At 44.4% G+C, this 19,794-nt stretch overlaps 1 protein-coding gene across 3 annotated transcripts; it reads left to right on the top strand.

Annotated features, from left to right (window-relative positions):
- Positions 1 to 30: 30 nt before the first annotated feature.
- On the top strand, positions 31 to 17,978 carry oprk1 (opioid receptor, kappa 1). 3 transcript variants are annotated; one of them, XM_047589448.1, is made up of 4 exons: positions 31 to 326; positions 12,717 to 13,058; positions 14,360 to 14,712; positions 15,611 to 17,978. In XM_047589448.1, exons 2-4 carry the CDS (start codon positions 12,808 to 12,810, stop codon positions 16,147 to 16,149), a joined length of 1,143 nt encoding a protein of 380 aa, XP_047445404.1. In that variant the 5' UTR covers positions 31 to 326; positions 12,717 to 12,807; the 3' UTR covers positions 16,150 to 17,978. The 3 variants fall into 3 exon arrangements, with proteins under 3 accessions (XP_047445404.1, XP_047445405.1, XP_047445406.1); XM_047589449.1 differs by lacking the exon at positions 31 to 326 and adding an exon at positions 11,603 to 12,559; XM_047589450.1 differs by lacking the exons at positions 31 to 326; positions 12,717 to 13,058 and adding an exon at positions 13,346 to 14,277.
- The last annotated feature ends 1,816 nt before the right edge of the window (positions 17,979 to 19,794 follow it).

Raw genomic sequence — 19,794 nt, 5'->3', positions numbered from 1 at the left:
ATGTGTCACAACACCTGTGTAACAACATTTCTTTTTCTTTTTTTCTTTTTTTCAAATAGCTTTTGATGCCATTTTTGCTCAAATCTGCCTTCAGGGAGAAGTCACAAGAAGAAAATCTTGTGAGCTTGTGAAATGAAAATCAGTTATTTATGTGTCATAAGGTTTGTAGTGAAAATGGAAGTAATGCAGAGAATTATTTTCTTTTTTTTCCCATCTTCAATTCAGCCTGAATGAAGTAACCAGAGGTCAGCTACAGTGGAAAGATTCTCCTAATCTCACACAGTTTACGCTACACTTTAATCAGGGGGGAACAAAAATGTATTGAGGTAAGAGCTGGTGAGGTTATACATACGGCAGCGTCAGGTTGGTGGACGGTTTTAGTGCAGACGTTCTGGAAGTGATAGAGCTGGTTATAAGAAGGGGGACGTGGGACGGGGTGGCTCGTAGAAGGCAGGCAAACGGATAATTAAGTGTGTGTATCTGGGTTTGACTTGACGTATTCTTCATGTAAAACAAAATGAAAAGGAATGTGAGTCACCCACTATTTTAGAGGAATAATTTCCCACCCTATAATTGTTGCCGCCTCGATCTGATCCTTCAGCGACAGTCAAGACCTTCAGGTCACCTGCGGTACAGACTTCACCCTGTCACATTAATCGTGGATCCTCATCCAAATCAGAATCCCTTTAAAATGTTTTCATGTAATGTGTTGAGGAGTCTAAAAACGCCTCCTGTTCAGCATTTGGGGGGTGATTCACTGGACGAGCTTCAAGGTCTTGGAGTAAATTCAGTTTCAAGTCTCACAGCTGTGTTCTGAAAGACCAGAAACCTTCGGTCCTCGAGGACAATGCTTCCACACATCTCCATATCCCATTTGTTGTTAATTAGTGGCTCTTAAAGGGCTCTTTGCCGGTGGAGCACTCCCATCTGAATTTGAATAAAGTCCTTGTCCTTGGCTGTACATAGGTGTTTGTATTTACGTTAATATTTCTGCTCATTCAGCACTCATGGCAACAATCAACAAGTTCAGGGTCTCCTTATAGAGGCAGCTGTTGGGATGTACTTAGGTGTTGATAAAGGATTAAATCAGATTTAAATATGACCAAAAAACAGAACCCAAGGCTGTTTTTGCTTTTGTTTTTGTTTTTACCTTCAAGTAATTTTTTAAAAATCTCCTTAGAATCCCTTAAGACCGAAACACCCCTATCAGTGTCTACACATTTGTAAAGGAAAGGCGTGGGTGTAATTATTATTATTGTTATGGTTTTGGCATTTAAAAAAAAAACTTCATCGTCCAGTTGTCCATCCATCCATGCCCTTTTTAAGCATCAGGTCGACTAGTCACCATTCACGTGACAATAACAACATTGAAATAAAAGTGAAATGTAGAATTGAATAGAAAAATACTTCATTCATTCACGTGTCCAGTAGCTTGTACACAAACATACACAGGCATCAACATAACACACCAACAAAATCACAAGAATCTACAGTGCAAGTAAGTGTATTATGTAGATATGTGTGGATATATATGCTGTACTAGCATGTTAATATGAATAACTGTGTGATTACGTGATGTTGTTAAAGTCAAACAGGTTTAGTGTTATCGATAAGAAAACAATAGTTTGAATTCAGATATTTTTTTTTTTTTTTTTTTTTTTTTATTTTTATGCTGTTAATGAAGACACTCATTCATTCACTCATTCATTCATTGTCCGTAGATGTTAGAGCATACACCTGTTGATGTCTGGAGCTTCTTCCAGCAGGCAATGGACAAATGATGTTTTTGTCCAATACCGTAAGGACAGGCTGCCAGTACATCACAGGGTTAACACAGAGAGACACTAGGCCACTCTGGCCAGGGCTCCATCACAGGACAAACACACAGAGACAAACAACCATTCACACTCACATTCACACAACAATAAACAAAAATGGGGGTTTTGGACGGGGAGTGGGTGATAGGACAGCGGTTATGACAGAGGTCAGACTGAGGCTGGGTCTCTCAAGTTCTTCGGAAAAGGTTGATGAATCGCTTCTTCAGAGATTTCTTCTTTGCCTTTTTTGGTGCCTCCTCAACCTGCTGTTCCAGATGTCTGTCCATTGATGCCTCTCTGGAGTTTTCCCCCTCCTCCACCGTTTTCTCGAGGGCCTCGGTCACGGATTGTAAATGTTGCTGGAGGTTGGCCCTTTCCTGGTCCCACTGTCTTTTTTGGTTTTCCAGGTCCTCCTGCGTCTTGGTAGCTGCAGCCGTCATAGTTGCTGTGATCTCTGCATTCTCAGAAAGGTAGTGGAGTTTCTCCTCCTCCCACTGACGCTGTTGCTCATCCATCTGAGTCCGCATTAGAGTCAGTGCAGCTTTAACTTTAGTGGTCTCCTCTGCTTGTTGTTGAAGACAGGCCTCGGCTTCCTTCCTTTTTTGCTCTTCTGACTGGAGAGCCTCTTGTAGCTGTTTACCCTTCAGGAAGACATTTCCATGCATCTCTGTCTTCTTGCTGAGCTCCTGATGAAGAAGAGCCATCTCTTCTTTTGCCTCTTTTCCTTGGGCAGTGAGCTGTTCTTTCAGTTGCTCCAACTCTTTTCTTAGAGCAGCCTTTTCTTTCTCCAAGGAGGAGATCTTGTCTGTCCCTTCACCCAGAATTCTTTGAAACTCCATCTCCGAGATCTGAAGTAAGGTGTCGTTCTTGATCCCAGTGCTGGTGAGTTCAGGCTTGACAGCAGGCTGTGGTTTCTCAGTTGTGTTTCCACGCAGCATTTGGAGAATTGGATGTACTTTAGTTGCTGCAGGCTGCTGTGTGGGCTCTGTAGTAGACTCCAGTCTTTGCAGGGTGAAAGTTGTGGGGCGCAGTTTGGCATTGACAGGTATTGGCCTGGTGGAAGATGACAATTTAGGTGTCAGCTCCATCAGTTTTGGCAATGCCAAAGGTTGCACTTTGATCTTTGTGGTGGTCTGTGCAGGGTTTGGTGCAGCAGGTACGTTGAGAGCAGTGACGGGCATTTCTGGAACTGCACATTGGAGCATGGTAGATGGCTCCACTTTAGGTTTTGTCTCAGCCCGTTTCTTTGGTGTGGATTGCTGTAATTTAGGTATCCAATCCATCGGTTTTGGTCCTGGTTGGACTTTAGGTCTTGTGTCCATCCTATCTGGCCGTGTGGAACGTTGGACTTTAGACCTCGTGTCCATCCTGTATGGCCCTGTTGAAGGCCTCATGGCAGCCTGTGGAAGGGTGTCTCCAGCTGCCAACCCAGAAGTTGGCGGAGGTGCTGTGGGTGCTGCTACAGGAATCTCTGGAGATGCACCATCTACAGCAGGAGCTGCAGCGGGTACTTCTGGACATGCAGCAGGCACATATGGAGACGCGACAGGCACTTCTGGAGATGTGGCGGACACATCTGGAGATGTGGCAGACACTTCTGGAAATGCTGCAGGCACATCTGGAAATGCGGCAGGCACATCTGGAAATGCGGCAGGCATTTCTGGAGATGTGGCAGGCACTTCTGGAAAAGCAGTAGCCATATCTGGAGATATGGCAGGCACTTCTGGAAATGCTGCAGGCACATCTGGAAATGCGGCAGGCATTTCTGGAAATGCGGCAGACACTTCTGGAAATGCAGTAGCCATATCTGGAGATATGGCAAGCACTTCTGGAAATGCGGCAGGCATCTCTGGAGATGTGGCAAGCACATCTGGAAATGCGGCAGGCATTTCAGTAGCTGGCTCACGTACTGTGGGAGCGGCGACAGGAATCCCTGGAGCTGCATCAGATACTGTGATAGCTGTGGCTGGTACTTCAGTTGCTGTACCAGGTACTTCGGCTGCTGTTGGGGACAGTGTAGGCGAGGTGGCAAGTGATGCACGTTTGGTTGCCTGCGCGTAGGTCATTTTAACTGCCATCTTGTCCTTCTTCTGTTTACGGGGTCCCCTCAGGTTAGCGGCCTTGGAGTTCTTCTGTGACTCCTGGGGTTGAGTCGGCTCGGTCTGGAGAGCTGGAAAGTCTTCATTGTTGAGCTGGATGCTGATGTTCTGCTCAACCTCCTCCTGGAAGTTAGAAGTGATTTTCCTGGAGTCCGTTGGCTGAGACTTCTCCTGGTTTTCCTCTGCAGACGTCATGGCAGACTTCTTTGGAATGTAGACTTGGTGCCTAAAGTCACGCAGGGTAACTTTAAAGGTTCTGTGAACCTTGTAGCGGTTTGTAGCACTGGTCTCTGGAGATGTGGCAGGCACATCTGGAAATGCGGCAGGCATTCCTGGAGATGCGGCAGACACTTCTGGAAATGCAGTAGCCATATCTGGAGATATGGCAAGCACTTCTGGAAATGCGGCAGGCACCTCTGGAGATGTGGCAGGCACATCTGGAAATGCGGCAGGCATTTCTGGAGATGCGGCAGACATTTCTGGAAATGCAGTAGCCATATCTGGAGATATGGCAGGCACTTCTGGAAATGCGGCAGGCATCTCTGGAGATGTGGCAGGCACATCTGGAAATGCGGCAGGCATTTCAGTAGCTGGCTCACGTACTGTGGGAGCTGCGACAGGAATCCCTGGAGCTGCATCAGATACTGTGATAGCTGTGGCTGGTACTTCAGTTGCTGTACCAGGTACTTCGGCGGCTGTGGGGGACAGTGTAGGCGAGTTGGCAAGTGATGCAGGTTTGGTTGCCTGCGCGTAGGTCTTTTTAACTGCCATCTTGTCCTTCTTCTGTTTACGGGGTCCCCTCAGGTTAGCGGCCTTGGAGTTCTTCTGTGACTCCTGGGGTTGAGTCGGCTCGGTCTGGAGAGCTGGAAAGTCTTCATTGTTGAGCTGGATGCTGATGTTCTGCTCAACCTCCTCCTGGAAGTTAGAAGTGATTTTCCTGGAGTCCGTTGGCTGAGACTTCTCCTGGTTTTCCTCTGCAGACGTCATGGCAGACTTCTTTGGAATGTAGACTTGGTGCCTAAAGTCACGCAGGGTAACTTTAAAGGTTCTGTGAACCTTGTAGCGGTTTGTAGCACTGGTCTCTGGAGATGTGGCAGGCACATCTGGAAATGCGGCAGGCATTCCAGGAGATGCGGCAGACACTTCTGGAAATGCAGTAGCCATATCTGGAGATATGGCAAGCACTTCTGGAAATGCGGCAGGCACCTCTGGAGATGTGGCAGGCACATCTGGAAATGCGGCAGGCATTTCTGGAGATGCAGCAGGCACTTCTGGAAATGCAGTAGCCATATCTGGAGATATGGCAGAATGCCACTCTCTGGAGATAATGCGGCAGGCATTCTATCGGAGACTGTGGGTGCAGGCACATCTGGAAATGCGGCAGGCAGGCAGCTCTAATGCCAGTAGCTGGCTCACGTACTGTGGGAGCTGCGACAGGAATCCCTGGAGCTGCATCAGATACTGTGATAGCTGTGGCTGGTACTTCAGTTGCTGTACCAGGTACTTCGGCGGCTGTGGGGGACAGTGTAGGCGAGTTGGCAAGTGATGCACGTTTGGTTGCCTGCGCGTAGGTCATTTTAACTGCCATCTTGTCCTTCTTCTGTTTACGGGGTCCCCTCAGGTTAGCGGCCTTGGAGTTCTTCTGTGACTCCTGGGGTTGAGTCGGCTCGGTCTGGAGAGCTGGAAAGTCTTCGTTGTTGAGCTGGATGCTGATGTTCTGCTCAACCTCCTCCTGGAAGTTAACAGTGATTTTCCTGGAGTCCGTTGGCTGAGACTTCTCCTTGTTTTCCTCTGCAGACGTCATGGCAGACTTCTTTGGAATGTAGACTTGGTGCCTAAAGTTACGCAGGGTAACTTTAAAGGTTCTGTGAACCTTGTAGCTGTTTGTAGCACTGGTCTCCATTTCAAATCGAATAGTGTTTACTGTTCGAATCTCTGACTGTTGCTGTGTTGAATATGAAGTAATCTTCACGTTCGCTCGCTGTGTGTCTTCTGGTAGGTTTACCGATCAATAACTCACGTGTGGCTTTTAGGAGCTGATCCCTATTTATACTCACAGCAACATTCTACAGATCAAAGCCATGATGACATCACATACCATCAAAGATTCTGACATACATTCCATGGCAACCAGTGTTACCATAGTTACCTTGAAAAAGTAATCAGATTACTTCTTTAAAAAAGTAACTTAGTTACAGCAATGACATCACATTCCATCGGAACATTATATCAGGTCAGTGTGGACATATGAGAGGTGATCTCAATTAATCAATCAATCAACCAGTCAAACCATAAATAAATTTATCTTGACCTTCAAGCTCGATGTAAAACTTATTCAATGCAAATAAAAAATAATAAATTCCTCTGTGTAATAGTGACACACCAAAAGGAAACATAAAGAATGAGTAACAAGCTGAAAATCTTGTTGGGGAATTTTGTTGGTTTTGTTGGTCTCCAACTCCTGAAATGTCTTCATGCCTCAGCAAAAAAGATCTAACAAATATCAGATTTCTACAAATTTTCAAGAGCTACTTTCAGTTCTTTTCTCACTATTTGAAGAATAGAACTAATGTTATGTGAGAGATTGATGGGACAACATTTGTGGTAACGAATAGTTGCTCCTAAGTTTATGCTTGTGATAAAAATACTACAAAGATACTACATCAATGTTAGCTTGTGTAGATTTACAGTTTAAATCTTTTAGCCTTCGCATTCATGACGTCGACAGACTATAAATGACAATCAACTCAGTTTAAAATATTAAATAAACACAAATGCATCACTAATACTCTGGAAGATACTTGCTCTTTGTAAATTCACTTTATTACAGACATGTCTACAACTTGAAGATGAGCGTGGGCTGCTGAATATGAACCAGTATCAGCTCATCACTGAAGGAATAAAATGTTTACTGAGAGAGGGCTGGTTCCAACTGATGGCGACAGCCTGGTAACGTCTTATAAACAAAGTCAAAGGTGGTCCCTGGAGGTACTACAGGGGGATGTGAAATTTTACTTTGAATTGACAATTTTTCATATTTTCACATTTAAAGAAAGAAAGAAAGAAAAAACGAAAATCAAATTGAACAAATAATTGAAAAACCAACAGCATTTACTTCACCCGTGCAATAATTTTTGCACATCAAATATTAACGGAATGTTGTGTTTGCCCGGGCGTAGCCAAACTTTTTCATGACACAGTGTATGAGTATTTACAATAGCTACAGTGTGCTGTACTCAAAGCTGCTTATACATGATGCAGACAGACATCCAAGCTGGCAGCAACGTGCCCATGGGAAATCTGCTTCCAGATGCCTTCAGTTAAACTCCATGTGGACGATGTTGTTTAACTGCGAAAGTCACATATTCTCACATATGACGAACCTTCTCCTAAACTTTCCGGCAGACGCCCTTTATTTCTCCCGTGTACTAACATTTCACCTTGGTAGATAAAGAACACCTTGTCCTTAATCTTTGTAAAATTCAAAAATCAACTTTCTGTCTGTTTTAAAACTTGGTGCAGAGCTGGAACGTGCCCACATCCAATATTTATGTTCGGGCTTACGGCCTTTGGGCTGCAGGAGCCTGACCCTGCCTTGCTCTCCAAACACAATTTAGAGGCTCACAATGGTCCCTGTGCGTGCTCATCTGCAACAACTGTGTGAATCCTGACCCTTGAAACAGATGTTTTTTTCTTTTCTTTATTATGCTACCCACCCGTGTTGCTCAGGGTCAAGACAAAAGTGAAAGCAGGTGTTTGTGTGCACAGTCAGCCTCTGAGGTTTGGTGTCTAGATGAAACTCCCCTGATGCAAGTGCCTTCTCACAGTACGACTGGTCTCGGCCGTTCGATCTTTTTTGATTCCTTCCCTCTCGACACTGCGTTTTGCATGTTTCCTGAATATTCATGCTGTTTAACACGTCAAGGGCAAATAAAAATAAGTTTTGTGGTTCACGCTCCCCGACTGTTTGCGTTTGACACTTTTATTCACCCTGCCCGGCAGATTGTTACATCAGCTTTCAAGGCGACGGGTATTGTTGCCTCGCTTCATCGATCAAATCCCTTTGCTCTTGTAACCATGGGTCAGAAACTGTCCGTTCCCATGGCTACGATCAAAACAAGGCTGTGCCGACAGCAGCGCAGCGTGATGCTTGATTTAGGGCCGCGTCTAAGGAGAATGACAAATACGAGTGTGTTGCTTACACCTTGAACTCATGCCTGAATTAAAAAAAAAAAAAAAGCTGCTGCTGTGTGCAGCATTAAGTTGTGGATACCTCTCAGTATCTCATGCATGACACACCACAGTGGAATTAATGGATTCTCAAGGGGTTCAGAGTATGATTTCATATCGTTTATAGCCAAGCGCAGGTGCACTGTAATCATTTTTTGTGTGCAGTCACTCTAGGTTGTAATTTCAGACGATACTCTGGCTGTTAAATTAAAAAAAAAAAAAAAAAAAACCCAGCTCACATGGATAATTTCTTGAAGATTTATTCCTGGGTTTACAGAGCGTTTGATAGCTGAATGCTGAGTTTTGGGAGCTTAGACTGTTAAGACACAGTAGAGGATAAATCATTTAAGAATGGACGATTTAAACCCTTACAAATAGTTCTACAATTAATAAAATAAAAACGAACGACCATACACTACTGACACACAATGCAAAGCTCCAGTACGTCAGTGGCTCTACACTGCGGATGTTCAGTGCTGTGCGAAAGTTTTATTCACAATTAGTAAAATGAGGATGCTTTTCTTAACACCTGCTAACACGTAGCAGCACCCGTTCTCCTCTGGACAATGTCCAAGGTGTTTGGCAGGTGTGTGTTATCAAGAGAACTTAAGCCGCCGCGGCCTCTCGCTTTAAACAGCACCCACTTAGCATAATCCCTGTACCCTGCCAAAAAAAAAAAAAAGCAAACAAAGGGATTGTTGTCTTATTGGTTTCATTGTATCTAACAACAGTAATGGCCGAATCCGATGTAATCTGAGGACATTGTGCAGTACTCTCTCAACGAGTGTCTGCTTTTGACCAAATTAGAGCAGAAAGAAAACGCCGGTGCCAAACCGCCGCTGAATCCCCTAAAGAAGGGCCAGAGCAGCAACACATGCCGATCACATTTTCAGCAACCAAGTCATTTTCATCCAGAGCAGAACCGGGAAGACCTGGCGTGACCGCACCATCTGGATACCTGTGGATGTTTGTGAGGCAGCACGGCGTCCGCATACAAAGCTCCCCTCGCTCGAACTCGCTGGATGCATTTGTCCTGATAAGGGGCCGCTCGGTTTGCAGTCTTTACGCGTACGTGGATTTTAACACGTCACAGGACACTATTAGTATTTTAATCTAATCTGTGTTTTAACTGGGAGCACCTGCGGTTAACTCTTGTTCCTGACGGGGACAAAGAGCACAACCCTTCCTAGCTACTAGAGAAAACCCTGTTTCTAGCCTATTGTCATGAAGCTAATAATAAGGCCTTTTTCCCGAGTCCGTCTTTGTTTTCCCCCCTCTCTCTTGTGATTTCAAACAAAGCGCCGTGATTGAAATACACATCGGGAAAATGATGAGGCACCATCGTGAGTTCTGCAAATGGATCTTGATGGGAGTAATCTGTAGTTATAGAAATCACCCCATATCTCATCAATAGGAACAGATTACCGGACCCCGGCGTGAGTGTGGAGAACAGGGGAGCGTGCTCTGAACCAAATAAATCAAATCTCTACTGTGCAGCACGGCGGTGGCAGCATCAGGGCAAGGACAAGGAGGCAGGTCACAACTGAGGGAGCGATGAATGCCTCCAGATCCAGAAAGGTCGCAGAAGAAATCCTGTTGCCATAGGATGCAGATAATGGATTTCTATTACCTTATGAGCACAATAACGAACCAGAGTCATGACATCACTGGGGTGGCCTTGACTGTCTCACAGACTGTCTGTGGATGGACCTGGAGATTCAGCTTCACAGATCAAGGCTCCCGCCCACTGTTCGATATGGCTTGAGAGGATCAGCTGGAGAGAATTAAATGAAAATTGAACTGTACAAATACAGATGCCAGAGTGACACTGTATCTCCAGACAAAGGGTGGGAACGGGACAACGGGATGGACAGGAAATTAGGATGGGGGTGGTTTACCAAAATAGACTCAAGATGATTCGCAAAACCCGTCCTGAAATCCCCCAGAGAGAGTAGGAAGGTTATGGCTATGAATACGTTTATGAAAAACTGTTAGTGACAACAGTATTTCTATTACAGGTGAGTTATCAAAGATCATAAAAAGAATTTGATCGTTCATTGAATCTTTTCCTTCTTTCCTCCTGTCCTCTAGGTAAAATGTTTTCATGTTACATAATTTTATAAAAAATGTGGTCTTCTCCTCATGGCAGTAGTTATCAGACAATATAAATAGTCAAACAGACCAGGTCACTTTTGACCAGAGAGGGCAAAGCCACCGATGAGAAGACAACTGAAGGGTTAACCCAGGATTTTAAACTACAGTGTTATCCCTTGTTAAAAAACATGAAAGGGAAGATGAAGGAATGGCCTTGATCGCAATGGGCGAATACAGTGATGGAAGTTTGGAGTAAAAAGAAGGTTTTCACATTCAAACTCCCATTTATTTAATCACATGGTCAAATGATTGTATTCTAAAAGGTGACCAACCCACAGAGTAGCAGCTAGCTCTTCGGTTCCCCTCGGCTCTACAGAGAATTTTAAGAGTTCACTCTCACTCCTATTGCTCTTACAAGCCTTATTTCCAGCAGATCCAGTAGACTAACACTTAAACTTCAAATGTAAATCTGGTATTTTTTTTTTTCTTCTGTCATCACCAATGTCCAGGCTGTTCTGCTGTTCCTTCTTTCTAGTTGCTCGCGGTAACCGGTCTAGTGTGGGAGTGGAGGTGGATGTTTTGAAGACTAATCAATAATATAGTTGTAGGGTGACTTAAAACTGAAACCCATTCTGAGAAACAGTCACTGTCTGATGGAGAAGAACGCTCGAAACAATTGTTGCGTAAACATCTGGGAAATCCCAACAAAAGAGAGTAATTGCTTCACAGAATGTTTTCCCTTTGTGTCCAGTGCACGTCTCCATCGTGAAATCATTAACTGGAGCTTCTCACCGAGCAGACAGCACCTCGGGTTCAGTTCACTGAAAGGGGGGAGTTTGTTCTTGACCTCAACTGCTGCAGGTTACATAACAAGCGCTTAATCTCCTCCTCCTCCTCCTTCTCCTTTTCCTTCTCTTGAGCTCAAATTAAAAACAAAATGTTTCAAGTGCCAGAGGAAGACTAGCAGATCGTATCTATGTGGAAACACAGCTTTGTTATATATACATTAAGATTTAGCATCTTTTTTCCTCCACTGGATCTGATGTGAGGAAAGGCGTGATTCATCCTCTGCTACTGTCGGGTCAAGGTTCAAGTAGTGAACGTTTACCAACCATTTACAATGACCGGAAAAAAAAAAAGGGAAGAAACAACAACTGAAGCCTGTGCCCTCCTCGACAATGGAGACAAACTCGCAGAAAGGCTTTGTCACTTAAGCAACACCTGGCCACAATGGGTCTCCAAGCAACAGCTGTTCATGTATGAACGGAGGGAAGGGAAACTTCCCCCACTTAATTATGACCTGATATCTACTATGTTGGGGGTGGGAGGTGGCGGTGTCGAGGAGAGGGATAGCCTGCGATTCCTGCTGAGAGGAGAGCTTTTCCATTTACAGATTTTTTCATCTCGAGCTCTTGGTGCTGTTTTGACTTCGTGCCACTGCAGTGGTGTTTTTTTTTAGAGTCGTGTTAAGGGGATAAAAATGAAGGAGATGCACATGAAAGGAGGTGTAAATTATGAGGACATGTGAGAGGCAGTAAAAAAAAAAAAAAAAAGAAAAGGCTGCTCTGCTCTTAGAGCAGGAAGGAATTTAACCAGAGAGCAGTCAAAACATGGTGATGGGGAAATGATCAGTTTTTCTTTGAAGCCATATTTCTTACCCCTTGATGCTGCTGGCCAGACATAGATGCAATCATCTGAGGGTTGTTATCAAATGTCCTTCTCGCACTTCATGCCTCTTCAATGTGCCTTTTCGTATTGCGGAGGAACATCTCAGGGGAGTTGCTAGGGAAGATTTTATAGCAGCATTAATGGGAATTCAAACTATTTCAAGATGTGCATGTGTTGTTGACGTACTGCTTGCCTTGGCAACTTGTGAACTCATCAAAATATCTTAAAAAAAACGTAAGATATTTTAACCTGGAATAAGATGCTGTAATGGTGGCATGCCATAAGTGATTAGTAATTACTTGCACCGCAAATCATGCAAAAGCCAATTTAAACAGAGCTGGTTATATTTCCAGCTTATCGGGTGTTTGGAGACCTTCTTCTGGCTGGATACTCAGTCATATGTGTTGGCTCAGCCTCTGATGTCACTGAATGTGCAGTGCGGGCTTCCAGTGCGCACCGTCGAGGACGCAGCGGTGGCACAGGCAGTGCATTTGCTCGTTCGCCAACTACCCAGAAACCCGCCACATTCTGTGCATCTGGATTTCAGTCGCACGTCACCAAGCGTCCTTAACAGCTGCTGAGGCTGTTTTAATTTTTTTTTTTTTTTTATTCAAGTGAATTAACTTTTGGGAAGCAGGGAAACAAAATCAGGTAAGGTGTTGATACACTTGTGTAATAATGTCCTTGAGCGCCGGCTGGTGCGCGCGTTTTCTCTCTCACAGAACCCACAGTCCGCACCAATAGACCACGTTTCCATTTGTCTTTCTTTCTTTTTCTTTTATTTTTTTTTTATTTTATTTTATTTTAGCACGCGTGTGAGACCCAGATTCAGTCTCCGGGCTGACATTAGTCCAAGTTGAGCGGCCAGTTTACGCCCCGCAGCATCAGCGACCAGCACCATGGAGAGCGGCGTGGTGCACATCTTCAAGGAGGACCGGTGTCCCTCGGGCCAGCCGGGGGAGTGCGTCCCAAACTTCACCTGGCAGCCCGGCTTGTCGGAGTCGGACATCTTCAACTACACCCCCAACGGCACCTGGGATGCTGAGCCCGAGCCGATGTCGCCCATCATCCCCATCATAGTCGCCGTGTACTCCGTGGTGTTTGTGGTGGGCTTGGTGGGAAACTGTTTGGTGATGTATGTCATCATTCGGTGAGTTTTTTTTTTTTTTCTAACTTGGAAATATGCAAAATGCGCATGTCGTGTCAAAAGCAAATGTATGGTCACATCAGTAAATGTAAAATAGTGTTAATATAGGACATGATATACTTATATATACATATCAATTGAATCTCTAGTAATTTTTTTTTCCTTTTTTTGCACCAGTGTGTGTTGTTACAATATGATAATATGTGTGTGTTTTTATTTTATTTTAATAGAATTATCTTTTAACCAGTGGCTACACAGTATAACAATTCCAGGTCTTTACAGCCTGGTTGTTTTCAACTTTTGTATGCATGTGTGTGTGTGTGTGTGTGTGTGTGTGTGTGTGTGCGTGCGTGTGTGTGTGTCATGGCAATACACGATCCAGATGACACATCCTGTCGCGAGGAACCACCCCACATAGGTTTTAGCTTTGCCAGGTGTCTGTCTGTTTTCGTCTGCCTGTCTGGGTGTCTGTGGGCAGATTGTTAAAAGATAAAGTCATAGCGTCCCACATCCATTCACAAACTTTCACAAGTGTGCAGCTTAGATCGAAATTAAGGCCTGTTTCAAACGTGGGTGTGGTCCGACCCGTGATGATGCTCCAGAATTAGGGAGTGTGGCCAGACTTTTTAAATGTAGCCTATTCGAAGGATCCTTATCTGCAGTATAAGCAGATTGAGCCAGTCGGAAGGTTTTTTTTTGTTGTTGTTGTTGTTTTTTTTTGCTTTGTGTGCATTTTTGTGTGTGACAGTGAGACATGTCACAGCACAGTGTGGCCCTGGAAACACTCACTGCTGCAGGAAATGCAGCACAAACACAGTCCTGTGTGCAGTCGCAGGTGTCTGTTTGTCTGTTGTCTAGATGTCTAAACGTGACGCCCTGCCTCATGCCGCTCTCATACCCGCTTCAAGTGTCTTTATCTGCTGTATAAACACGGCCCCAACCCTGGCATCGCTTTGTCTTGTTGCTCGTGCAAACACTTACCGTAGCATGAACTACGGGGACCGAGTGCAGTGGCGGGTATTTACACCTCTGTCTGTGAGCAAACTGAGTCAACACAACAGTGTCACAACCCTGCAAGACAGAGGTGTGTGGCTGAGATCAAAATGAAGGCCACGTTTCAAGATGGATGTGAAACAGAGATTTTTCTTTTGTTTTTTGTCTCACCTCATGTCACGCAGGCTGTTGAGCTAAGCACATTGTCAATTAACCTTCATCTCCAAAGGTGATTGCGTTAATCTCCTGCTTCATTTAAAGGATTTAAATGATCAGAGACTCCTCATTCGCACCTCGTCTCCCACTTACAGATACACCAAAATGAAAACAGCCACCAACATCTACATCTTCAACCTGGCCGTAGCCGACGCTCTGGTCACCACCACCATGCCCTTCCAGAGCACCGACTACCTGCTCAGCTCCTGGCCGTTCGGCGAGGTGGCGTGCAAGGTCTTCATCTCCATCGACTACTACAACATGTTCACCAGCATCTTCACGCTGACCATGATGAGCGTGGACCGCTACGTGGCCGTGTGCCACCCCGTTAAGGCCTTGGATTTCCGCACGCCCGTCAAAGCCAAAATCATCAACGTGATCATCTGGCTGCTGTCGTCGGCCGCCGGCATCCCTGCCATGGTGCTTGGCAGCACCAAAACCAATAACGGTACACTGACCGTTTAGCCGTGTAGCAGCGATTTACAAGTCCCTCTTCTCGTGTCTCCTCCATTTATTTGTATGTGTGTCTGGTGCAGAGGCAGAGCGTACCTTCTGTGAGTGGGGAAAGGACAAAGCAAGGACAGGCGATTTAAATCGTACATCTCCTTTACATTTCAGCGTCCCTCGGAAAGATTACCTCAATTATCTCAGTTGGCTGCTTTAGATTCCACGATAAGCCCGCAGTGTAGGGGAGGTAGTAGGGTTTCCTTCCCCAAGAATAAACCTTGAACGATTTTCTTTTCTTTCAAGCTCCATTCATTGCAAGTACAGTGCACTTTACTCAGAGCTGTTAGACCAGATGATGGAAGTAATTTTGGAACTTCTGTAATGACGACACTACGTGATCACTCTGCATACTTATTAGCCTTGCTAGAGGTCCAAGAATAACAAGTTGCTGGACTGTTGTTGTCAACTTTGACTGAGGGATAGTCTAGATTCATTACCGGATTGATTGCCTTGAAACCTTGCATTGACATTCACAGCTTTCAAAGGATAAATCTTGTTGAGCTTGCAGGTGTCAGGTAACTTTAGGAAACCCTGACAAGTATTGGGTGGAATCAAATGAAGCTTGAATGACTTCCATGCCCTTTAGTTATCTTTTCAGTTTGTTTTTGCCAGTACTTTACATTGAACCTCCTGTTTAGCATTCATAATGAGTAAGTCTGGTGTGTGTGCTGCTGAGGACAATGTCCACTAATTGACTGTATGCAGGACTAAAATCACATTTGCGTCTTGTGCCATATCTGCTAAATAAGCAAAATTAGCGCGCTAATCTTGCAGAAAAAGTAGCTAGCTTGGTGCGCGAATGTTTTTGTGAATCTGATTTGGTCAAATCTTTTTCACAGGGACCACCGAATGTGCTTTGCAGTTCCCTGAGCCGTACTCCTACTGGGACACCCTGATGAAGATCTGCGTCTTCATCTTCGCCTTTGTGGCCCCGGTCATCATCATCACCGTGTGCTACACGCTGATGGTCATGCGTCTGAAGAGTGTGCGCCTGCTGTCGGGCTCGCGCGAGAAGGACCGCAACCTTCGCCGGATCACCCGTTTGGTGCTGGTGGTGGTCGCCGTCTTCGTGGTGTGCTGGACGCCCATCCACATCTTCATCCTGGTCAAGGCCCTGTCGGGGAACGTGCCCGAGACTACTGCCGTCATGGCCGCCTACTTCTTCTGCGTGGCGCTGGGCTACACCAACAGCAGCCTCAACCCCATCCTGTACGCTTTCCTGGACGAGAACTTCAAGAGGTGCTTCAGGGACTTTTGCTGCCCCGGACTCCAGGGACACGGTGACTCTCAGGGGGTGAGCCGAGTGAGAAGCACTCTGCGGGATCACTCGTGCCCTACAGAAACTCGCGGAGATATGAGGCAGGCCAGGCCTGTATGACTAGCGTTGGACATGTCCCCTACGCGCTATCAGAGCTGGGAGGACTCCAATGACCTGGGGTTGACGCAAATCACCACTGCAATCTGAGCGAGAGTCTAGAGAGAAGGCAGGGGGGGCTATTTCTGTGTCCAGCGTATTGATCAGAGAATCTGGAAAAAATCTAAAGTTAAAGAATAAACCTGGTGTTAATCTACACGATAACAAATCCCATGGAAAGACCTGAACCAAACAATATCTAGTCTGCTGCCATGAATACTCCCTGGACAAGTGCTGGACCAGCAAATAGTTGCTCTACTTCTTTTTTCATAGTGTTGATTATTGTGCTTTTGAGTTTTTTTTTTTTTTTTGTTAACATAAAGAAAGATATAGAATAAAATCAGACTTTAAAATAAACCTATTAGACATATGAGTGCAAAGATGCCTCGAGGAGAAAAAAGCCTAGCTGGAACCTTAATCTCTGTATATCTCATGCTTTATGACATCCATATGCGAAGAAGTCAAAGGTGGACGAGAAATAAATTTTGACATTGTTCATGGTAGTGCAAAAAAAAAAAAAAAAGATATCCAAGAGAAACCAAAACCATTCATGTGGTGTCCGTTCACATTTAATCGAGCTGATCTTGTACGTCGTCCTCTACCTTTGACATTCAAATGAATAATATGGTTCTCGTGAATACAGAAAGATCAAGCTTTGCTCGGGGCACACAATGGACAGTGATTGTCCCCGGTTATTCCGGGAGCAGCACCCAAAACGAGCATTGTGCTTAGGTGAGTTGCAGTTTGTTGCTTGGCTGTTACTGTTAACTCGTGAACAGCCTTTTGACAGAGAATCTCTGCGGGACATTTAAAAACCTCTCAGGGATGAATCCTCTGTAATTCACATCTCAATCAGTCAACAGCCTGAATCCGAGTGTTTTCTCCTTGACCGGGGCGTTGACTTGATGGAGCTTCATTGTCAACACATTGTTCTGTGAAGCTCAACTAAAGTATCATCACATCCCACGCTGTTCCGCACCGCTGAACATTTCCAGCTGCGATGCCGCGCCTCGTCGAGGGGGATGTTGACTGCGCGGCGCGTTCTCACATCGTCTCAAACTTAATGTGAAAACTGGGCAGAGGGCTCCAAGGCAACAAGCCAGCATGATAATAACACCCCGTATTAATGCAACAGGGTTTTTAGTGTTTAGTGCGACTGAATGTTAACTACTGTCATCTTTTCAGCTTATTAGGTGTACGTTACTGAGCAGTTCATTGATTAAAAAAAATAAATAAATCACACAAACACACAAATGTGAATATATATATATGTATATATATACATATATATATATACAAATACAGTACTTTTGGTAGTGTATGTTGGATTTCTTTCATTCCACGTGGTTTAAACCACAAGATCAGGCAGATCTTTTTATAGAGCTGACTACTAATATACTTACTTGTTTAAAACTGATAAAGTAGCTATTCCAGAAATTGTGTCGGACTATAAATCGTATTGTGCTTGCTTCAGAAGATCAGCAATGAGTCAGTTTTGTACTCATACCTATATCCTGTATGTTCAAACTGCAGTAGTTAGATTAGATTAGATTAGATAGATAATAGATCAAAGCCTTACAGAGGATTTGTTTGCTTGGTTGTGGTACGTGTCTCTTGATCATCATCATGAAATAAACGATCTGTATTCATTAAGACAATATCAGCCAGACTGAGCCCAGATCCGAGCCTCGTGTACATATAACGTGCCCTCTTTGGCTGCTGTTGTATCTGTTGGATATTTTGATGTATCTTTTGGCTTTGAATGTTAAAAAAATAAATAAAGTCACAATAAAGCTAAAGTGTGAACTTGTGTGGTCTTAGGAGCATGGGCCCTAATTGCCCCTAATCCATGTGGATCCAAGGAAGTAAAACATGCATCACTGTGAGACTTGAACCCACCTCCCCATTCAGTAACTCGAGTCAGATAAAACATTGGTGTTTCCATGGTGAGCATGCCAAAAGATTTGTTGTGCTAATTGTAGGGCATGTGCGGTTACTGCTAATTAGACCCTGTGTGAGGAGACTTTTTTTTGTGCGTGTGTGTAAATATTTTTTAGGTGGCGGCGTGTTGCATTGGAGGAACAGCACCAGCTGGACCTGCTCTTTGCTGCAAAGCTGAATATCTGAATACTCTTCCATGCAGTGTACACCACAATCACATCAGCTGTTAACAGTAGACATTAGTTTACGTCCAGTCATTCCTGCCTCCTGCTCTGTGCATTCAGCTGCAAGATCCTGACCATTGCATTCAGACGGATCAGCCACAACATTAAAACCACCGACAGGAGAAGTAAATAACACTGACGGTGGACGGTCGATTGAATCCAGAAGAAGAAGAGCTACTGTAGCTCGATCCACACGTTACCAACGTCCTTAAGTTCTCCTAGCTCACTTTTTCGGCTGGAAAAGACGCAAGCATGTTACCTAGGCAACCAGAGGACGGGGTTTGAGAGTTACCGTGTTGTCCCAAATGCTCCAGACCTTGGAGTGACTCAAGACTCGGGCCTAAAATTGCAGCACTTAGAAGTAATACCACGTCTTTCAGTGCATCGTGAAGCGCTAAATAACATCATTAACTGAATGAGGTCCTTATTATTTGAGCGTTGTGTAAATTAACGTCATAATTAAGTCAAAGAACAAAATTACAGCTCCTGATCCGAGCAGGTTTTGCGTTGCTACTTCGGCAAATAATGGCGAGAGATCAAAAATAAAAAAGAGGGAGAGTACTTCTTAAGTGCATGTCTAAAAGTTCAGGAAGCCAAGAGTGCATTAAATTGAAGGAACAAAAAGGTCATGTGAGCCACTGCGGAGAGGTCAGTACTCTGTAATTTAGTTTGGAGGACTTTCTGAGAAGGAGTTACCCCTGAAAGAGATGCGATACCCATCAAACTCTGACCTCACTAGTGCATTTTTTTCTTTTATTACAAAGAATTGTGTTTTATTTATTTATTTATTCATTTTTCCTCCAGCTGGCATTTGTCAAAGGCTTCAGAACAAGGAAGCTCTCTTTGCGGCGGCTGACAGTCCTAATGGTGCACAGACAACAGAGGTTTGAGAGGCAAATTAAATCAATCTGTCCTTGTGTGCATTGATGAAACTGTCAGCCATAATTACAGAGATTACGACTTTTTTTTTTTCTTCTCCCCCCCTGTTCTTTGCCACTGTCTCTCAAGGTGTGCCTGCATTAGTGAGCCATTAGATGAAGCCCGGCTCAGAAACAGGCTCTCGGTTCCAATTTGGGATCTAATTGTCCTAAGGAAAATCTCCACAGGTTGCATAAGCTGCGTGCTAAAGATAACACAGGTTGGGGAGGAAAATGGAATGTCAATTTGCAATTTGTCATTACGTGTATTAGCGTTCTGTGTTATTAGATCAGGGTGTAGTAAGAGGCAATTAATCCATACCACTTTTAATAAAGCTCTCATTAAAACGGGTTTATGAGCAGTAATAGATATCGTTATACGTGGTGAATAAATTGCTTGGCAACACCTCGGACATTTCTCACAGGCGCTGGTTACAGTTCTGTGAAAAAGAAATCTTTGTAGGTGATTTTCCCTGAAGACATGATGTCCTCCGTTATGAATGTAAAAAAAAATGAATGGATTTAGG

The sequence above is a fragment of the Mugil cephalus genome, chromosome 7, assembly GCF_022458985.1.
Source record: "Mugil cephalus isolate CIBA_MC_2020 chromosome 7, CIBA_Mcephalus_1.1, whole genome shotgun sequence".
NCBI lineage: Eukaryota > Metazoa > Chordata > Actinopteri > Mugiliformes > Mugilidae > Mugil > Mugil cephalus.
The sequence above is the reverse complement of the archived record's forward strand: the minus strand, read 5'-3'. Positions and strand labels throughout refer to the sequence as shown.

Bases quoted from the DNA above. Each gene is read 5' to 3' on its own strand.
- oprk1 (XM_047589448.1), top strand. From the start codon at position 12,808: ATGGAGAGCGGCGTGGTGCACATCTTCAAGGAGGACCGGTGTCCCTCG. The intron at 13,059-14,359 runs GTGAGTTTTTTT...TCCCACTTACAG, and splicing joins GTGATGTATGTCATCATTCG to ATACACCAAAATGAAAACAG. The intron at 14,713-15,610 runs GTACACTGACCG...TCTTTTTCACAG, and splicing joins CAGCACCAAAACCAATAACG to GGACCACCGAATGTGCTTTG.